At 41.5% G+C, this 18,660-nt stretch overlaps 1 protein-coding gene across 1 annotated transcript in view; it reads right to left on the bottom strand.

The window, feature by feature from the left end:
• Nucleotides 1-3,727: 3,727 nt before the first annotated feature.
• LOC117455046 (homeobox protein MOX-2-like) overlaps nucleotides 3,728-18,660 on the bottom strand; it is a 25,902-nt gene continuing 10,969 nt past the window's right edge. Inside the window, exons 2-3 of the mRNA XM_034094399.1 lie at nucleotides 16,836-17,008; nucleotides 3,728-3,946 (exon numbers count right to left, since the gene is read on the bottom strand). Coding sequence (XP_033950290.1) covers nucleotides 3,728-3,946; nucleotides 16,836-17,008 — 392 coding nt within the window. The remainder of the gene's footprint in view (nucleotides 3,947-16,835; nucleotides 17,009-18,660) is intronic.

The following is an 18,660-nucleotide window of genomic DNA, read 5'->3' as shown; positions in this document are numbered from 1 at the left end:
AGAAAAAATACATGGATAAAAGTTACAGTGCAGTTTAAGATATGAATAGTTCAATTAAAATCAGCGACAAAAAGAAAAGTCTTCAGCCTGGATTTAAAAGTAGTAAGAGTTGCAGCGGACCTGCAGGTTTCTGGGAGTTTGTTCCAGATATTTGGAGCATAATAACTGAACGCTGCTTTACCATGTTTAGTTCTGACTCTGGGGACAGAAAGCTGACCAGTCCCTGAAGACCTGAGAGATCTGGATGGTTCATAATTTAGCAGGAGGTCAGTAATGTATTTTGGGCCTAAACCATTCAGTGCTTTATAAACCAGCAGCAATATTTTGAAATCTATTCTTTGACACACAGGAAGCCAGTGTAAAGACTTCAGAACAGGAGTGATGTGATCCACTTTCTTAGTGTTAGTGAGGACTCGAGCAGCGGCGTTCTGAATCAGCTGCAGCTTTCTAATAGATTTTTTAGTGAGACCTGTGAAGACACCATTGCAGTAGTCGAGTCTACTGAAGATAAAGGCATGGATAAGTTTGTCCAAATCCTGCTGTGACATTAGTCTTTTAATCCTAGATATATTCTTTAGGTGATAGTAGGCTGATTTAGTAACTGTTTTAATGTGACTGTTGAAACTCAGGTCAGAGTCCATGACTACACCTAGATTTCTGGCTTTATCTGTTGTTTTGAACATTGCACACTGAAGCTCAGCGCTAACTTTTATACGTTCTGACTTGGCTCCAAAAACCATTACCTCAGTTTTATCTTTGTTTAATTGGAGAAAGTTCTGACACATCCAGTCATTGATTTGTTCAATGCACTTACTCAGTGTTTGAATTGGAGCATAGTCTCCTAGTGAAATTGTTACGTAAATGTGTGTGTGTCATCTGCATAGCTATGGTAACTTATTTTGTTGTTCTTCATTATCTGAGCCAGTGGTAGCATGTAGATGTTAAAGAGAAGAGGCCCCAAGATGGAGCCTTGAGGAACCCCACATGTCATATTTGTCAACTCAGATGTGTATGTACCTATAGAAACAAAGTTGTTTCTGTCCTTTAAGTAGGATTCAAACCAATTTAGAACTGTTTCCGAAAGTCCCACCCAGTTTTCCAGTCGGTCTAGTAATATGCTGTGGTCAACAGTGTCAAACGCAGCACTGAGATCTAATAATACTAACACTGAAGTTCTGCCACTGTCTGTGTTTAAGTGGATGTCATTAAAGACCTTTACAAGAGCAGTCTCAGTGCTGTGGTTTGGACGAAAGCCTGACTGGAACACATCGAAACAGTTATTTAAATGCAAGAAATTACTCAACTGTTGAAAAACAACTTTTTCAATGATTTTACCTAGAAATGGGAGGTTTGATATGGGCCTGTAATTGTTCATTACTGAAGCATCTATATTATTCTTTTTTAAGAGCGGTTTAATGACTGCAGTTTTCAGGGCCTGTGGAAAAATACCTGAGTGAAGAGATTCGTTTACTATATGAAGTACTTCTGAGGCCATGCAAGGCAAAACATATTTGAAAAATCCTGTTGGAATAATATCAAGGCAGCAGGAGGAGGATTTCAGAAGTTGTATAATGTCCTCTAGGTTTTTATCATTAATCTGATGGAATTGTGTCATGATGTCTGAATTGATGTTAAGTGGACACAGAGACAACACATTTGCTGTTCCTGATGCAGAGGCATTGACTGCTTGTCTGATTTTCTGAATGTTGTCAGTGAAGAAGGAGGCAAAATCATTGCACGCCCTGGTGGATAGAAATTCAGAGGCTACTGACACTGAGGGGTTAGTTAGTCTGTCGACGGTAGTAAACAAGGCACGTGCATTGTTTTTGTTTTTGGTAATGATGTCAGAGAAGAACGATTGTCGTGCGTTTTTCAATTCCAAATTATAAAGGCCAAGTCTCTCTTTATAAATGTGAACCTGGAGATTTGTTTTTCGCCACCTGCGTTCAGCTTTTCGACATTCTCTTTTTTCTGTTTTCACGGTCATGGCCTTTCTCCATGGAGATATTTTCTTCCCAGTCACTTCCTTTACCTTAATTGGAGCAATGGCATCTATAACATTTTTAATTTTTTAATTAAAATGATCTACTAGCTCATTTACTGAGGTGTTAGCAGGGGCAAGTGTGGTAGAAAAATTCTGAGTAAACATTTCCCTAGTATTTTCAGTTAAATATCGCTTTGTGGCGGGCGGTGGAGACTCCTCCGTGTGTCTCATATGTCTCCCATGATCAGAACATTCCTCAGGCGGGTGCAGTGATAATTCTTCAGGGTTTTCTGCGCGCTGTGTTGTGTCTTTCTTCTGTTTTGATTCCTCTTGCCGCTTGTCCTTGGCAGACGGAACAGATTGATGACGCAGGCAGTTGAATATGTTAGAGATAAACAATTTCACTCCTGACTTGTTCAGGCAAACTCCATTTACCTTAAAAAGATGTCTGCGGTCCCAGAAAAAGTTAAAATTGTCAATAAAATGAACAGAATGGTCAGTACAGACAGTTGAAAGCCAGGTGTTCAGTGCAAACAATCTGCTGAATCTCTCCACTCCTCTTCTGACTGGCGGTAGAGGGCCACTGATGAACACCTCTGCATTTAGAGAACTGGCAGTTTCCAACAAACATTTAAAGTCTTCTTTCAGCACTTCTGACTCTTGTTTCACAACATCATTTGTTCCAATGTGCAGAACCACATTCTTCACAGTCAGATGTTCAGCCCCAATATGCAGGATCTTCTCAGCTAAGTCAGAGACAACATCCTTTGGAAAACAGAGTACTTTGGTGTTGTTCTTATTACACAGACCTTTTACATCTCTTACAGCAGAGTCACCCACAATCAGAGTTTCAGGCCCAGTCGTTAGCTTTCCCTCTAGCCTTTTACTTTTGGAGTAGCTATTGGTCCTTACCCTGCTGTGTGAAGAGGACGGGTTATCCAGGTCTTCAGAAAGAGATCTCCGGTTCTCGGTCAGCGGAGCGTATCTGTTCTGGATTGGCACACTTGGTGGTTTAGGAGGATTTTTTGTAGTTCTCCCTTTAGCAGCTGTCCACGGCTGTTTAGGGGTTGAAGAGGCGCTCTTCCTGGGTGATAACAATGCAGGCCAGCCGGTCGCATCACAGATTTCAGAGCGCTGGGCTCTGCCTGTTATCCGTCCTCCCAAATCCCATGAAAATGATTTACTCTTAGGCTTTGCTCCCAGAGAGTTCCAGGGAGGACTACCACTTGTAGATGTATTACCCGGTACACAGCCCCCCTGTTCCTTGGAATCCTTGTAGCTGCTAACTAGCTGTGAGTTAGCATACCCTTTTTCATTATTTTGCAACACTGGTAAAGTGGTGTCATTCCCACGACATAGTCCATTCACTTCCACGTTAACTTCCAACCGTTGCATTTTTATTTCCAACACAGCCATCTTCTGTAGAAGTTTGTGGAAGTCATCTGTAGAGAATGGAGGCATTTTGCTACCAACTAGCTTAAGCTAAATAGCATGCAGTAGCCTACCAGGCTTTAGCTGTTGCTAGGCCACGCTACTGTAAGACTGAGGTCGTCGTAAAAATGTTGAAATATGGCTGAAACCCTCCGTCTATTTACGAAGATGAACTGTCCCAGTGATAAGTTAATGTCCAGGAGCCGCTGAAAGTTTTCAGAGAATAAGAATAGGAAAATCAGCATAAAAAGTAAGCAGAGGCAGGAGCAAGCAGAAAAGCGTCTGCACTGTAAGAAAGATAAGCAGGCACCTTCATAGGTGAAGGTTGTATGAGCTCTGGTCACTCTCCTGGCTGTTTTCCTCAGTTTCGAGCTTCGGTGAGCACTTCTGTCCTTCTGTCTCTGAAAGCTCAGAAGACAGTTGTGTCCCTTTCTTTACATTAATCAAGTCTTTGTCTCGTAATGCTGCCCCCTGCTGGCCTCCCTTCACACGCTTCCACTTCATCCTCCTGTTCTGGAACCAGACCTTCACCTGGGAGGAAAACAAAGCAGTGAGACACAATAACTATGTTTGGTTCATGCTCTAAAGTGCAAACCAGGGGAGTTGCAATATCTGATCAATGCATTGAGCTAATTTATTACTTTAGAAACAAACACAAACATATATTATTATTACAGGAAATATGTGTAAGAGTGTTTTGCAGCCTTCTGTATCATCTCCACAATGTCATAATTTCAGGAGTAATACAAAAAACTGGTTTAGTATTACACTTTTTAAAATGGGAGGCTCATGAGTGTATGAGAGGAAACACAAACATATATCTCACTCTGTCCAATCCAATATAAAAGTTCACACACAAGTATTTAAAAAAGTATACCGGACCCTGAAGGTTGGAGTCCTTATAAACAGAGTTAACTTTATTTTTTATATTTTCAATGGACATGATGTTGTCTGTATTTAAGAAAGACTAGTGACTACATTTTTATTCAGAAAATGCACACCAACTCTAAATCAATTTCTATGCAGCAAACACACAAAGTTTATTTTCAAGTGCCTTCACATGCGCACATGAGTAGTTGGCTGACATCTCTTCGTCCTCTTGAAGTGAGGGTAATGGTGCAAGCCAATAGAGTGGTACAGGAAGGAGTCCTAAAACATAGTTTTTACAACTTCAGTTTCCCTCTTCTTGTTTTTTTTTTCCTTCATGTTTTTGGTTAGAAGTCTGAAATAAAACCTGTGGTTAACACAAGCGGAAGAGATATCCATGTTTTGTTCTACGACATCAAATGCGTCTCAAATCTCAAAATCAAATTTTAGCGAGGGAGCCCTTTAGTGATGCTAACTGGTCTGCCTACAAAAATACTTAATCCCTACAACACTCTAATGCCCCTTTTATATGGGATTAGTTTTGTATCCTAAAGATAAAGCAACACTTTCTCAGAATCAAGCAAAACTATGAGTTTAAAAGAAAAAAAACAGAGTCAAGCAAAATAAAATAAATTTCAAAAATAAAACTATACATTTCAAAAATAAAACTATAAATTGCAAACAAATCATTTGTGTAATCATGTAAACTGCAAGTCTTTTTTCTTTGTTTCAGACTTTTGCTCTCGCTGCAGCTCTTCTCGTTTGCGCTCCCTCATTTTTTGTTTTCGATTTTGACACAAACATCCCAGGTGGGCGGGACTTTCAGGGGTGTGTCCCCATTGGCTACTCAGTTTTTGAGTGACAGCCCACTACACCACAGATCATACAGTGCAACTCATGCAGCAAACTCCGGAGTCCACTCGGCCACGTTAGTGTTGGTGCCTCCTGAGGAGTTTCATGAACATACATATCAGACTTCTCTTATGGATTGCTGTGCATTAGACGTGTGATGTGTAGTTTATACTTTATTCCAACTTTAAATATTTTAATACCTGAACACACTGCTGCTGTTAAATAATTTCTCAATTTGGGAAACACGATCATCGACCCAACGCAGTCCCCCGTTGTAGTTGTTGGTGTTGTTGTTGTTGTTGTGAGCGCCGTTGGGGAGCAAATCAGCGATGTAAACGGTGACGTCATGACGCAGCAGCGGCAGCACCAGTCGGGCTCTGGGCAGTGTGAACAGAGCGGGAGCAGAAAAGGGAAACCCGAGCTGAACCAGAAAAGCTCTAGCTAGAACGGGAAAAGCGCTGGTGTGAAAGCCGCAGGAGAGATACCGCAGGTCCTTCCTTCCAAATGATCCACAACTTTGATATTGATGCTTGAAGTTTTACGTATGCAATATGTATGTATTTTTACAATTGTATCTGTTGCTGTTTTGATAACTTTGCGTTTTAAAAAGAGGGTGTTGAGATCTTCATATTCGGTTGAATAATTAAAACGACAGTTGGTTATAATCAAATATGGTCAATTATATTGTTGTATAACCCACAATGAAAATGCTTCATATTTTATGATTTTCTATATTTACAGTATAAGCAAAACACAAGTGGTTTGTTACATTGAGTTGTTACATTGAGTGTGAGGCCTATAATGATTTATGGGTGTCACTGATAAAGAGAGGATGCAGTTGCTTCCCTCTCCCCTCACAGCAGTACACAGGGAGGGAGGCTCCTGACTTAAGGAGAAATACATTGAGGCCCCAAAAAGGTGGTTATGTCATAGCCGAGAATAATATTTTGCTTATTCTCCTGCAGAGTAAGGGTCATGTCCTTTTTACACAAACATGGGAAGGTGTGCCTTATGCCATAGCCATAGAATATGTCTGGTCATGTCCAGTCCTGTACATCAGAGGCCATGCCCAGTTTCCACAAATATGGGTATGGAGGAGGTGTCTTAGGTTTTTCTATTCTGTTTTTTGAGCATAAAGACACTGGCGGAGAGGGAGCAAAAGAGCGAGAGAGGGGGGGGGGGGGGGTTCCCCTGGTATACTCTCTCCCGGTAAGCTCTCTCCCTGGAGAGCTGGGTTTTTGCTCTCGGTAAGGTTTTCTCTAGCTTGGTAAATATCTCTCAAATGTCTTGGTTGAATGCGGAGTGAATTTCTGGGTTGAAGGAGTGGAATGATTTGATGTGTTTGTTTAGGCCCGCCATCTGTGAGGAATCTTCCTCCGAATTCATGCGGATAGGAATGTGTTTTTGAATGTTGGTCCCGCCACCTGTGTCGGAATATAGATGGAATTTATGTGAATTGATTTGGTGAATAAAGTGTGAATGTTCTTTTTATTATCACCGGTATCATGAGGTAATGCCTCTAAATTATATCGGGAGATTTAAAATCACAACTGAATTGGGCAGTTGAAGTTACAATTTATGGTAATAAATGTAAAACTGTGAATTAAAATGTCATATTAGAACATGATCACAGCATGATAGGTTTAATATGATTATAATGTTGTAAAGAGAGAAGGTAAAAACCCTGTATAAGTTTGGACCTATTTTTCTTCAAATAAACTGATCCTATCTTTTGGACTGGGACAACTTAAAAGACATCTGTGCTCTCCTCTCCTGCTTCAAAGGTAAGATTGCACCCTGCCACACTCACACTTAGGTAGGGCCACACCTCATTTGCTGATATCAAAATCCTTCGGGATCGCTTAAACAGATTTAAGAGAGTTGTCTGAATTGAAACAGCAGTTAATTGAACCTGGTTCTTCAGGAGTTAATAGAGGTGAGATCTTGCTGACGTTGGTGGATCTGAGCCAAGAAGTAAACTTACATAGACTCAATAACTTATTTTAGGTTAATTAGTAGGTCTGAGTAATTTGCCGGAATAAATTATCAGCTCCTCCCGACTCCTAAACAGCTGGTGCCTTGTGGACTATTCTTCATGCTTAAATCGTAATATTGTGACTCAATCTGTGGTTAAAACAGACGGTGCATGAATGCGGTTTTTGTGGTAAGTGAAATTCGATTAGCCTACTTTATTTATGTGTTGCTTATGTTTTTAGTCAGCTAACGTTAATGAATGTTAACAGCCCGTCCACACAGCGGCGTGCGTTGACGCTTGCCGGCGGGCGTGTCTGACACTCGAACAACAACCAATCACATGAATCTCCCGCCCCTGACACACAAGCAGCGGTTTGATTGGCTAGAGCTTGTACTGGCATATGATTCGATTGGCTGACGCTTCTGCCGAGGCGTCAAAAGTTGAACATTGCTCAACTTTTGCAGCGAACCACGCCAGCAACGCTCCACCTCACTTCGCACGATGCAGTTCGGCTAAAAGTGACGTCACCCCATTCAAAGTGAATGGGCAGAAGCGTTGGAAGCTTCAACGCATGCCGCTGTGTGGACAGGCCGTAAGGCTTGGGTTAGCATGTAAGCAAATGGTAGCTACATCTGTGCTAACGATACTAATAGTAGCCTCCAAGTTCAAACGTAATAGAGAAGTGTTAAGCATTAAGTGTGATAATACTGTAGAATAAACGGCTTCTGTTTGAGGTTGGTAAAATAAGGTCATCCTTTTAAGTTAGAGAGATATTTCATTAGGTAACTTTATGCATTGATAAGGTTAATTTAAATTCACTATGCTCGATTATGTAGACAAGCTAACGTCAAGTAGTGTTGAAGAGCTGCATAGTGTATGTGAAATTAACCTCACAATAAGACGTGTGTATATTACAAATAATAACGTCATATTTCAAGATGATTACTTAGATATTACAATATGGTTGGTTGAGCTGGAGTTCATTATTGAGCTTACACCAGGGTTGCCAACTCTCACGCATCTGGCGTGTGACACACGCTTTCACTCTCAATCTCACGCTCTCACACTGCCCAAACTATTGTCACGCCAAAAACAAGATGAACCGGCAATCGTTTTTGGTTGGTTATTTACAATGTTGAGTTGACAGCTGCTCAAGCTGTCGATCCGCTCCCTCCCCGCCCCCACCACTCTTAACAACGTTAACAGACAGCGGGAGCCGGTCGGTCAATCCCCGACCCGTATTGCGCATGCGCAGATCTAAGATCCAGTAGAAATTATACAAAAGTTAAAGTCTGCTGCTTATTGTTCTACTAGGCCAAAATAGAGTCAAAGAGTATATGAGAGTGAGAGTGTGTTAATTAATATATTTGGCAGTTTGGAGTAAGCCTGTAGATTTGTGTTTGTGTGCGTGTGTTTCATGTATAGGCCTCTCACGATAATTAATTTTGTTGGATACATTTTCCCGGAAATTATTATTGTATGACCATTTTAGACCCCTGACATAATGATAATATATAATAATAATTCAAGTACATCCTTTCAAACTGCTAGTCACATCCTCATGGAAATGGCAATTTATCGGGTTAATTTTTATTTATCGTACGATAAGTCAATGAATTGCTTATCGCGACAGGCACACAATAAAACAGTGTGTTTGACTTTCATTAGTGAATGAAACTTTGTGCCCTTTATACTCTGTGTCCAATATTGTGTATTTGTATATAATGTAGGCCTATATATATGCTAAGGTCCCGCTGCTGACACGATAGCAGTCATTTAGTGCGCATATGTGTAATTAAACCCATGATATCAAAAGCTCACTCCAGCCAGGTACCCAAAGTTGGCAACCCTGGCTTACACGTTAACGTCACAGTCATCTGAAGAACGAACCCAAACCGTGTTCTTTTTATTAATTATATTACCAAATTGGTATCAAATAAATAGTAATCATTGGTAATACCAATGCTGATAAAGTAAACTATTTTATTTGAGTATTTATGTCTGGGAGAAGGTACTGTACCCAGTTCCTATGTTCGCCAAAGTTTTTTGTTTTAAATCAATATGGAACATTACTGTATAATTATCCTTAAATGATGTTATACAATGCACCTGATAAACAAGTATGGCATTTTGAAACATGATGTGCAACACTTTTTACTGTAATTTGTGAGCATTTTGTTGTTAACTAAGATGATGTTATGATTTATTTTTTGTTAGTATGCACGTGGACGCTTTGGACATACCTGGAGAAGGAAGAAATGGATCTTCGGAATGATGGGAGTTAAAGACAATAGGCGGAGACTAGTGTTGAAACTAGTGGAGAAACGATCAAGATGCCACCTTGTCCCTCTGATTAGACGGCATGTAAAGTCAGGAAGTAGCATTATGAGTGATGAGTGGAGGGCATACAGGAGAGTGCTGAGTAACATGGGGTACAACCACTACACCATAAACCACAGCAGGTGGTGTGTGGACCCCCAGACGGCAGTCAAACCCAACATAATGAAAAAGCTTGATCGACCGTCAAAGGACAGAGTACAGAAACCGTACAGAGTTAGTTGGAGGAACACCTCAAGGGGGGCAATCAACTCAGTGAACAACAGATACCAAGGATGCTGGCTGATGAAGGAGACGAAGTAATAGGTAGTCAATATAAGGCTTAGCAGTACAGATAAATGTGGGCTCACTATTTGGCAAGCAACCGGTCACAGTTGCCCTGTTTATTTCATGTCTTATAAAAGCTTATTAATGATTTATAAAGTGTTCACAACCTAATTAATACATGAATTACAAACTATTCGTAAACCCTTTATAAGGGTAGTCTTATTGTAAAGTGGTACCGATTAAAGCAGTGGAGAAAAGTAGCCTGCCACTCACTTAGGGGGAATAAACTCTTGCATGTATTGCTCACTTAGACATGAATTTTCTTGGTGCTCAGCTTTTTGTTAGGTCATGAAATTGCAATATGAATGTATTTAAAATGTTGTTAAAGAAACAACCCAATTAATATTTGTTATAGATCTGTACAGTTGGTGGGAATCAGAAGGTTTAAGAAAGTTTTAAGAACCCAGCATAAGCCCTCTTCAGATTTCTTAAAGGAGACCTATCATCAATACCAAACAGATCATGCATTTTAGCCATGCCTCATTTCGCTCTATTTTGCTCTCCTCCACCCTGTCTTTGCATGCTGCAGCTGACCACGCCCCACAGCTGACCACGCCCCCTGAAAAGGAGGGGGCCGAGTTACAAGCCTCATGTTACCATGTTGTTGCCACGGCAACCTCTCATTCCCCTGATTGGTGGAGAGTTGGCCATATAGGCGGAGCTCCTCGTCACTGACGTCACACTATTTTCAAATCTGGATCAGTCTGGATCAGATCCGTTGCAGCCCCGTTTTTAGAGATGTGGGTACGGAGGAAAAGAGAGAGGGTTGTGTTTTCTGACACTTGGTGAGTTCCCTGACACACCGGGGACACATGTTCATGTTTAAAAGACGTACAAAGGTGCATTTTGCATGATAGGTCCACTTGTATTGCTGAATTTTGGAGGAGCAGCTGATGTGCGTGATGAGGACTTGGCTCCAGACAGAAATACCTAAATCCTGGATAAGCTGTCCTGGCTGTTGCCTGATCCAAAACACTGAAGAGACCTCAAATGCACTGTGTCTGCATGTGATGGTGCTGAAACTGTAGGGTTGTTGTTGGACAGAAGTACTGGATAGTCTTCAAATGTACTGGTCCGTGGGTCAATTGGTACTGGGCCGCTTAGAAAGATTGAATACATCTTGTATTATTGATTATCAGTAAAAAATATGGTTTTTTTGTTCAGAAATGATGGGATACATCTGTCTGTGCACCTGAATCTCTCGACAAGACGCTTGTCTCAGTCCCGTGATACTTTATTTCAAAACCTGCACGCAATAGGTGGCATTACAAGTGTTACGAACTCAGATACTCAGGGTATAGGACCCAATTGCACGACCCAGGAGACAAAGGTAAAGTACTTGTAAGATATTTTATTTTCAATAGGCGAACAAAAATAATCACTATCAAATCTCTGGATGAGATGACAAAAAGAGAACAAAAGAAAACGGCTCACGTAGTGAGGAACAAAATATCTTGACAACAAGGAGAGCATAGATCTGACCTAGGCATGAGACCAGACGAACTGACAAGGAACACTGGGAGGCTGGGGAATTTAAACACACGACAACAAGACACAGGTGGAGACAATCAGGGGCGGGGCTGGTGCTGGTGAGCGCGGGAGACACACAAAAGGTAGACAATCAGGGAGCCTGGAATGACAGGGTTTCCAAAACCGTTAAACACCTGATGATCAACAGCAGACTGTGCTGGTGTCACCATCTCCAGCACCGCTAACTCCATACAATGTTTCTTTGTGAGCATTAACCATCTGGACTGTGGCACACAGCATCAGAACGTTCTTCACAGACAGAGCAGCACGCTGACGTTTCAAAGAGTCGCTGTGGTTTGGAATGGATTAACCTCAGAGCATTAAAATGACATCGACAACCGTTTATTCGTGTCACAACTCTGGAGCTCTTCTCCTGTGAAGTCTTGGAAACATTTTTTATTGAAGGCAATTATCAACTGCCTTATCCTCAGAGGGATGGATCTCATTGCACTTATTTGTCAATGTGTAATGTGGACAAAATAAAGCAATCGTTATTAAAGGTCACCTCTGCCAAATCCACCTTTCATGTATTTTGTAAATATGTGTCCCCTCTATGTTAAGGGCTCTGAAAGTTTCAGGAAAAATAATTCTCTCTCTTTTTGTTCTGATCCATTAATAAAAATACCTGTCTGAAAATGAGCTGATCAGATTTTGGCCACTTTGTGATGTCACAATGTTTTTTTAGGTTGTGCAATCAATAGCCAATCACCAACCAAGGTAACAACCGCCCACCTTATCCCCTGAATCCCCTCCTAGTGGACTATTGTGTTATTTTAGCCAATCATCTCTCAGAGGGGCGTGGCCAGCAGCAGCTCATTAGCATTTAAAGCTGCAGAATCAGCACTTTTGGAACAGGGCTGAAACAGAGGGGTTTATGGGATGCTACAGAGATGCTAAGGTTTAGCCTTAACACAAAGTCCGGACAAAAACTCTACATGCCTGTATCTTGCATCTGTTTGCAAAAAGATAATACAATACATACATGAGCTTTTTTCTTATAGCTATCCACACCAGGCCATGTCTGTTCTGATCAGAGATAAAACTGCTATTGATCATTCCATCTGATTCCAAGTACGACAGCAGTTTAGTAAAATATATAACTGATCTCTAAAAACGTTAATGGATCAAGTGTTTATTCATGCATAATTATATTAAAGATATTAGGATACTCTTATGAAGTAAAAATAGGTGTATTTCAGTGCTGTAACTTGTATAAAAAAGGTACACAAATAAATCACATTACCTGTGTTGTCCAGGCATCTCGTTGAGTTAATTTCTCTAGTTCACGTGTTATTCTGGGCCTGCTCTTGTGACTCCCTGTTTTATATTTTTTGCCGTAAACTCTCGCTTCGTAACTTCCTGCCTTTGTGTTTTTTGTGAATGTCGACCCGACCATGATTGTCTACACCAGGGGTCGGCAACGGTTGCCCTTTAAGCCCTCTGCTCTGGCTCCCTTGAGCTTAGACAAAAATAAGAAGGAAATAAAATAAAAGTATTTGTAGGACTATTTATATTTTGTTGCACGGTTGAAAATGTTTCGTATCTTGTATTTTGAGGTGATACTGTGACACATAAATAAAAAACAAAACGGTTTTAATTAGTTCAACTAAAATATGCGTCACATCCTGCTACGGTCCCGCGCTAGCGCCTTTTTTTGCAGGCGAATAACCTGATCCCCGGTGTCGGTACACGATTTGTTCGGGGTCCGTCTCTTACCAGCAGAGATGGGGTCGTTACTAATTAAAAGTAATATATTACACTACTTCGTTACTCTCTACATAAAGTAACTCGTTACTTTACTCGTTACTTTACTCGTTACTTTACTCGCAGGGCCGGCCCGCCCCTCCCTGCAGGCAGATCACGCAGACTGCTAAAGTTTCAAATGTTCTCTTTAGTTCAGTTTCCATTGTCGCATCAGACTGATCCAGATCCTGAATGTGTTCCTATCTGACCGTGGCTGTCCTCTGTCTCCTGCTATCTGTATATTTTGCGCAGTCTATCTCTGCTCACGCTGTTGCGTCGGTGTGTTCTCCTGCGTGTTGGCCATGTGTTGCACTGGAACACACCACCAAGACTTCAGCCGAGCACGTATGAACTGCGCATGCGTGAGTGGCAATAACTCTCCTTACCAGCAGGTGGCGGTAGTGAGTATTCATCATTCAAAAGAGGCAACAACCGCAAAACAGAGAAGAAGAACAGACCACGTGATATAAACAAACAACAAATAGCTGTGTGTTAGCTTCACCTTAGCATGTGTTCTTTGCAGGTGTTTGTGGACGTTTGATTATGACTGATTTTAGTAAGTAACGAAGTAACGCGTGTCGGGCAATGTTAGTAACTGTAGTGTGATTACTGAATTATAAAAGTAGCGCTTTTATATAGCTACTCCGTTACCGACAAAAGTAATATTATTACTGTGTAACGCGTTACACCCAACTCTGCTTACCAGTGACGTCACAACGTAATGACGTCAATGACGTCACGCATTGTGATTGGCTGTACGGTAATTTACCCACGATGTCTATAAAACACTCAGGGGAGTTTCCTGAATTTTTATGCCCAAAGCCAAGCACTAGGCCCTGGGTAAATTAAGAGGCTGATCTGGGGCACTTTTGTCCACTTTCCCTGGTGCTAAAAACTCAAGACAGGCATCCCTGGAATCGTCTCAGAGAGTCGATGATCAGTGGGGCCTTCTTTTTACTGAAACATGATGTTTCGATGTATATTTCCATTTAAAATGCTAACCGCTAGCCGCAAAGCTAGCATCGCAGCCACACGCTAGGAATATGGGAGTAGTAGTGTAAACATAATTATGTAAATAACCCAATTTGTGTTCTGTGAAACGGAAAAGGATTCTATGGAAACAACATCACGGAGAAAAAACTAATATCTTCTACATATAATAACGGACAAAGTAAAGAATGAAGTGTAGGCTATGTTTAAATGTTCGGAATTTGACCGTGTATGATGGTCCTCTTGAGTTGCCGTACAGCCAATGGCGTACAGCCATTGCTCCGTTTTCATGTTTTTGTAACATGTTTTTCACAAACATTTTCACACGCTAGGAGTATAGGAATACTTAAATTTGGTTCGTCATGATCTGTAGATGTGATTTGCCCCCGAGCACCCCTGGGTAAATTACCGTACAGCCAATCACAATGCGTACAATGCGTGACGTCATTGGTAAGAGACGGCCTCCGAACACATCGTGTACCGACACCGGCTCGATGAGCGAACTATGGATAAATCAAAGAAAAGAAAAGTACCAGAGGAACACAGGATTTAATTCTGCGTGGACAGAGTTATATGTTTTCACAGCAAACGATGCTGGTTTACCGGTATGTTTGATATGTAGAGAGAAGTTGTCAAAGGTGCTGCAGCCATTACGTATCGAGGAACAGCACGGAAGAGGAAGACAGCTGACGATCTTCAGTCATAATTCAATGGGGTATGTAATTTATTTCAGAAAACACTTTTTGTTATATTCCATGGAATGCTCTTAACGTCCCGATAGCAATGAATATATTAAGTGCTTTGATCTGTGGAAGCCGTAGCGCTGTAAAAAGCACGACCAATCATTTTAGCCGGTGTCCGTACCATATGTGTTTGCCCTACCATATGTGTTCGGGGTCCGTCGCTTACCAATGACGTCACGCATTGTGATTGGCTGTACGGTAATTGCACGCTGATTGGTGTAACTAGGGGCGCTGACTAGGGTATACCGGGGATAACGGGTCACAACCGTAAGCGACCTGTTATCATTCAGGAAACAACAGCGTTGTTTTCTCCACATAACTGCTCACGTCACTGTCACTAGTATTTATTTATACATACTAGGGCTGTACCCAAATATCCGAATATTCGTTCGTTGGAGTACTATTCGGATATTCGTTTTGTTTGTTTTTTCCCCGTTTTTGTTTAAATTGAATTTATTGAAATCTCCAACATCAACGTAAGAGCTTGTGCCTCTTCGGGGGGTGCTAACACTTAACCATACACGTTATTGTTTACTTTCTCTGTCTTTATATGTAGATATTACTTTTCTCCGTTCATCTTCGTCACGTTGTTTCCAAAGCAACAACAACTTCCTGTCAACTGCGCTAACTCCTTCAAAATAAAAGCATGTCCATAAATAGGAAGCCAAGCCAAATTACACTTAAGACATATACAACTGCAACGAAAGTAACAAACACAATGCGATATCCTTTTCAATTTCAAAGAACACAAATTGGGTTACATTAACAAATAACTATAAAACAACAATACTGTAGAATAACAAAATGAATGCCGTGAATACACAGAAATACACATGTTGAAGCGGTTCGCTGCTGATCACTACCCCCCCCTCCCCCCTCCGTGCGGGCCGAATATTCGGACAAAGTAAAGAATGAAGTGTATGTTTAAATGTTAGCACCCCCCGAAGAGGTTCAAGCTCTTACGTTGGGTCCGGAGTTTCAATACATTCGGAATTTGGCCATGTAAAATGTCCTCTTGGGTTGCCGTACAGCCAATGCGTGACGTCATTGGTAAGCGTAACGGACCCCGAACACATCTGGTAGGCCGAACACATATGGTACCTACACCGGCCCGGCTAAAATAACTGGATGGCCTACCTGCCTGTCAGCCTTCCATCTGTGCACAAACTTATCTCGTGCCCTCATTGGTCATGTGTGCGTTCGTGTGTTGGAGGAGGGGCTCTGTGAGGAAGTCTGAAGGAAGAGGCAGATTTTTCCCGGTTTTGTATTTTCAAATTCTAGCGCACTCAAGCTTGTTTCTCCATTCTTACCTACCTACCTTTAACTCTTTTTAGGGTGCAGCTATATGTTTTATTTATTTCAAAGTGGGCCCATTTTAATTATATTTGTTTTCCTTCAAATGCGCAGAGGACTCCCCAAGTGCTGTGTTTCATTTATTTTAAAGTAGGCCTGTGTATTATTTGTAATTCTCCTTATAGGAGTTCTTTGTTTCTTATTAGAGGTTAACAGTTTTATATAATGTATAATAATAAATGCAAAAAAACTGTAGTTTTTGTCTATGATATAACAATAAATTACAACTTTATAAGCTATCAAGCTATGAAATATGTGTTGCGGCTCCAGACAAAAAATGTTTTTGGAAAAGGGAGCAAAATGGCTCTTTTGGTCAAAAAGGTTGCTGACCCCTGGTCTACACCTTTGCCCCTTACCTTGCGTATATTAAGTCTGCGTAGCCTATGTAAAGTCTGCGTTTCCTGTCCCAGTTCGTCTTGTCTCATTATGCCAAGCCTGCCAGCCATCTCCTGTGACATAAGTATCCATTTATTGATTTTATTTGTGTCAAGTGTTTTTAATCCTCAAGATGATTTTTTGTATCCTCGAGGGAGCATTTCACTACATGCCTTTGTTAACTTTAACCTTGTGTCAGATTTGAATACAAGTCGTTACAAAATGAATACCTCATTAGTTGTATTTCATGACTTGGAGCATACTCATGTGCTGCTTCTGTTTCCCCCTGCCCTCACACTGATTCACAGTAACTCAGCAGGTACCGTACTTGTCGTTCCGTGAGGTCAAGGTTGACGGATATTTCGTAGCGTCTCAGTCTGGTCAGATAGTTGTGGTGAGCGAACTCGGACTCCAGTTCCCGGATCTGCTCTTTGGTGAAGGCTGTGCGCTCCTTCCTGGGCTTGCTGCTCGTGTCTGACTTATAGCTCCCGTCTTGGGGCTCTGAAATGAAAAACAGAACTTTTCCAACCACAGCCGAGTTTCCAAAAGAGAGGAGGGAGGAAGGACAAAAAAAGCGGTTGACATTTTCTAGTGGGATGACAAACTGCAGGGGCCCATCGGAAACAAAAATAAAGGGAAAGCAAATTAGCAGTGTGAGGCGACTTTACTGTATTACAGGGATCCTCTGAAACCAGAGAGAAGTTTGGTTTCTATTTTCTGTAAAACATTATAAGGCACACTGTGCCTTGAGATCCATCCTTCAATTATTAGCATCTCTAGAACAACAGCAAAAATACAAAAACAAGGGCCAAAATGTATCCAATAGACACAATCGCGGGCCAGTGATTTTTATATAGTCCACAATGCTAGTGGAGCATGCTCAGGTACTGCGGACCTTTAATTTATTATCTGAAACGATGCAATAACTTTTAAAACTTGTTCCAGTCACTTGCCCCATGCATTCAGCAGCAGCAGGCCATTCACTTTGATTTGATCCCGTTATGAAATGTCATAATTTCGACAATAAAGAAATGCTACATAAACGTTATCTTGCACATTTTATCCAACCATCTCCGTTTCTAACTTTCAATATATTTTAAAAGAGATCTCTCTCTCACTGCGTGCGGGGGCGGGGCCTCACAGACACGCTGCACCTCTCTCTCTCTCACAGACATGCTGCAGCGCTGTGCAGTGTGCGCACAGTTCTGCCGGGAATGAATATTACATTTTGTGAGGAAACTTTTCCACCAATAATTCCAATAAGTATTCCACAATGTATTCACTTCAGGTTTACGAAAGTAACTGTAATCAGATTACTCTTTTTTGAAATGTAACGCCAGCTGAATACAGTTAGCCTACTTGATTTTTATATTCTGCGTAACGCCGTTACATGTATTCCGTTACAACCAGTCTAGGTTACAACCCAACCCTGCTTCTAGGCTACTGTCCCGCAGCTCCTGCCTCTCTGTTGGACTCCGTCGCAGCGGGGCTACTGCTGCGCGGAGTGCACAAAGCAGACTCTTCACAAGGAAGGGTCACTTCTTCTTGAAGGCAGGGAAGGTTTCGCAGTACGCAGTCTACTGTCCCGCAGCTGCTGCCTCTCTGTTGGACTCCGGTACTGCATCTTACTCACAACGTTGTAAAAAAAAATAATGGGTGGGAGGTGAACGCCACAGTCACCCCCGTCGTGCGGGCCGAATGAGAATGTCTGGCGGGCCAGATGTGGCCCGCGGGCCGCCAGTTGGTGGTCACTGCATTAGAGGATAATTACAGTCTATAACAACTAGGAGCTAATTGTTTTAGTTTAAATCATGATTCTGATTGGTTATTGGTTACACCACTCTGACATGATCCACTAATGGTTTCTATAGCTATGTTAGTGGTGCTCTTTAATAGGCTACGTTTGTTAACCTGGTAGATTGTTCACCATCAGAATTATCTAGGGATGTGCAAAGAGCCCAGTATCTGTATTTCCTCCTATATTTGTTGAGAGAGCAACATTATGTCTTAAAAGTGGATCTACGCATGACATCTTATTTTGAATATACTTCTAATTTTAGTGTTAATTTTGGGGGCGGCGGGAGCTCAGTCTCAGATTTGGTTTGGGAACAGCAGAGGTTGCTCGTGAGGAAGATAGCACAGAATGGTAGCTG

The sequence above is a fragment of the Pseudochaenichthys georgianus genome, chromosome 11 (assembly GCF_902827115.2).
Source record: "Pseudochaenichthys georgianus chromosome 11, fPseGeo1.2, whole genome shotgun sequence".
Lineage (NCBI taxonomy): Eukaryota > Metazoa > Chordata > Actinopteri > Perciformes > Channichthyidae > Pseudochaenichthys > Pseudochaenichthys georgianus.
Note: the sequence above shows the minus strand (reverse complement) of the source record. Positions and strands in the feature narration are given on the sequence as shown.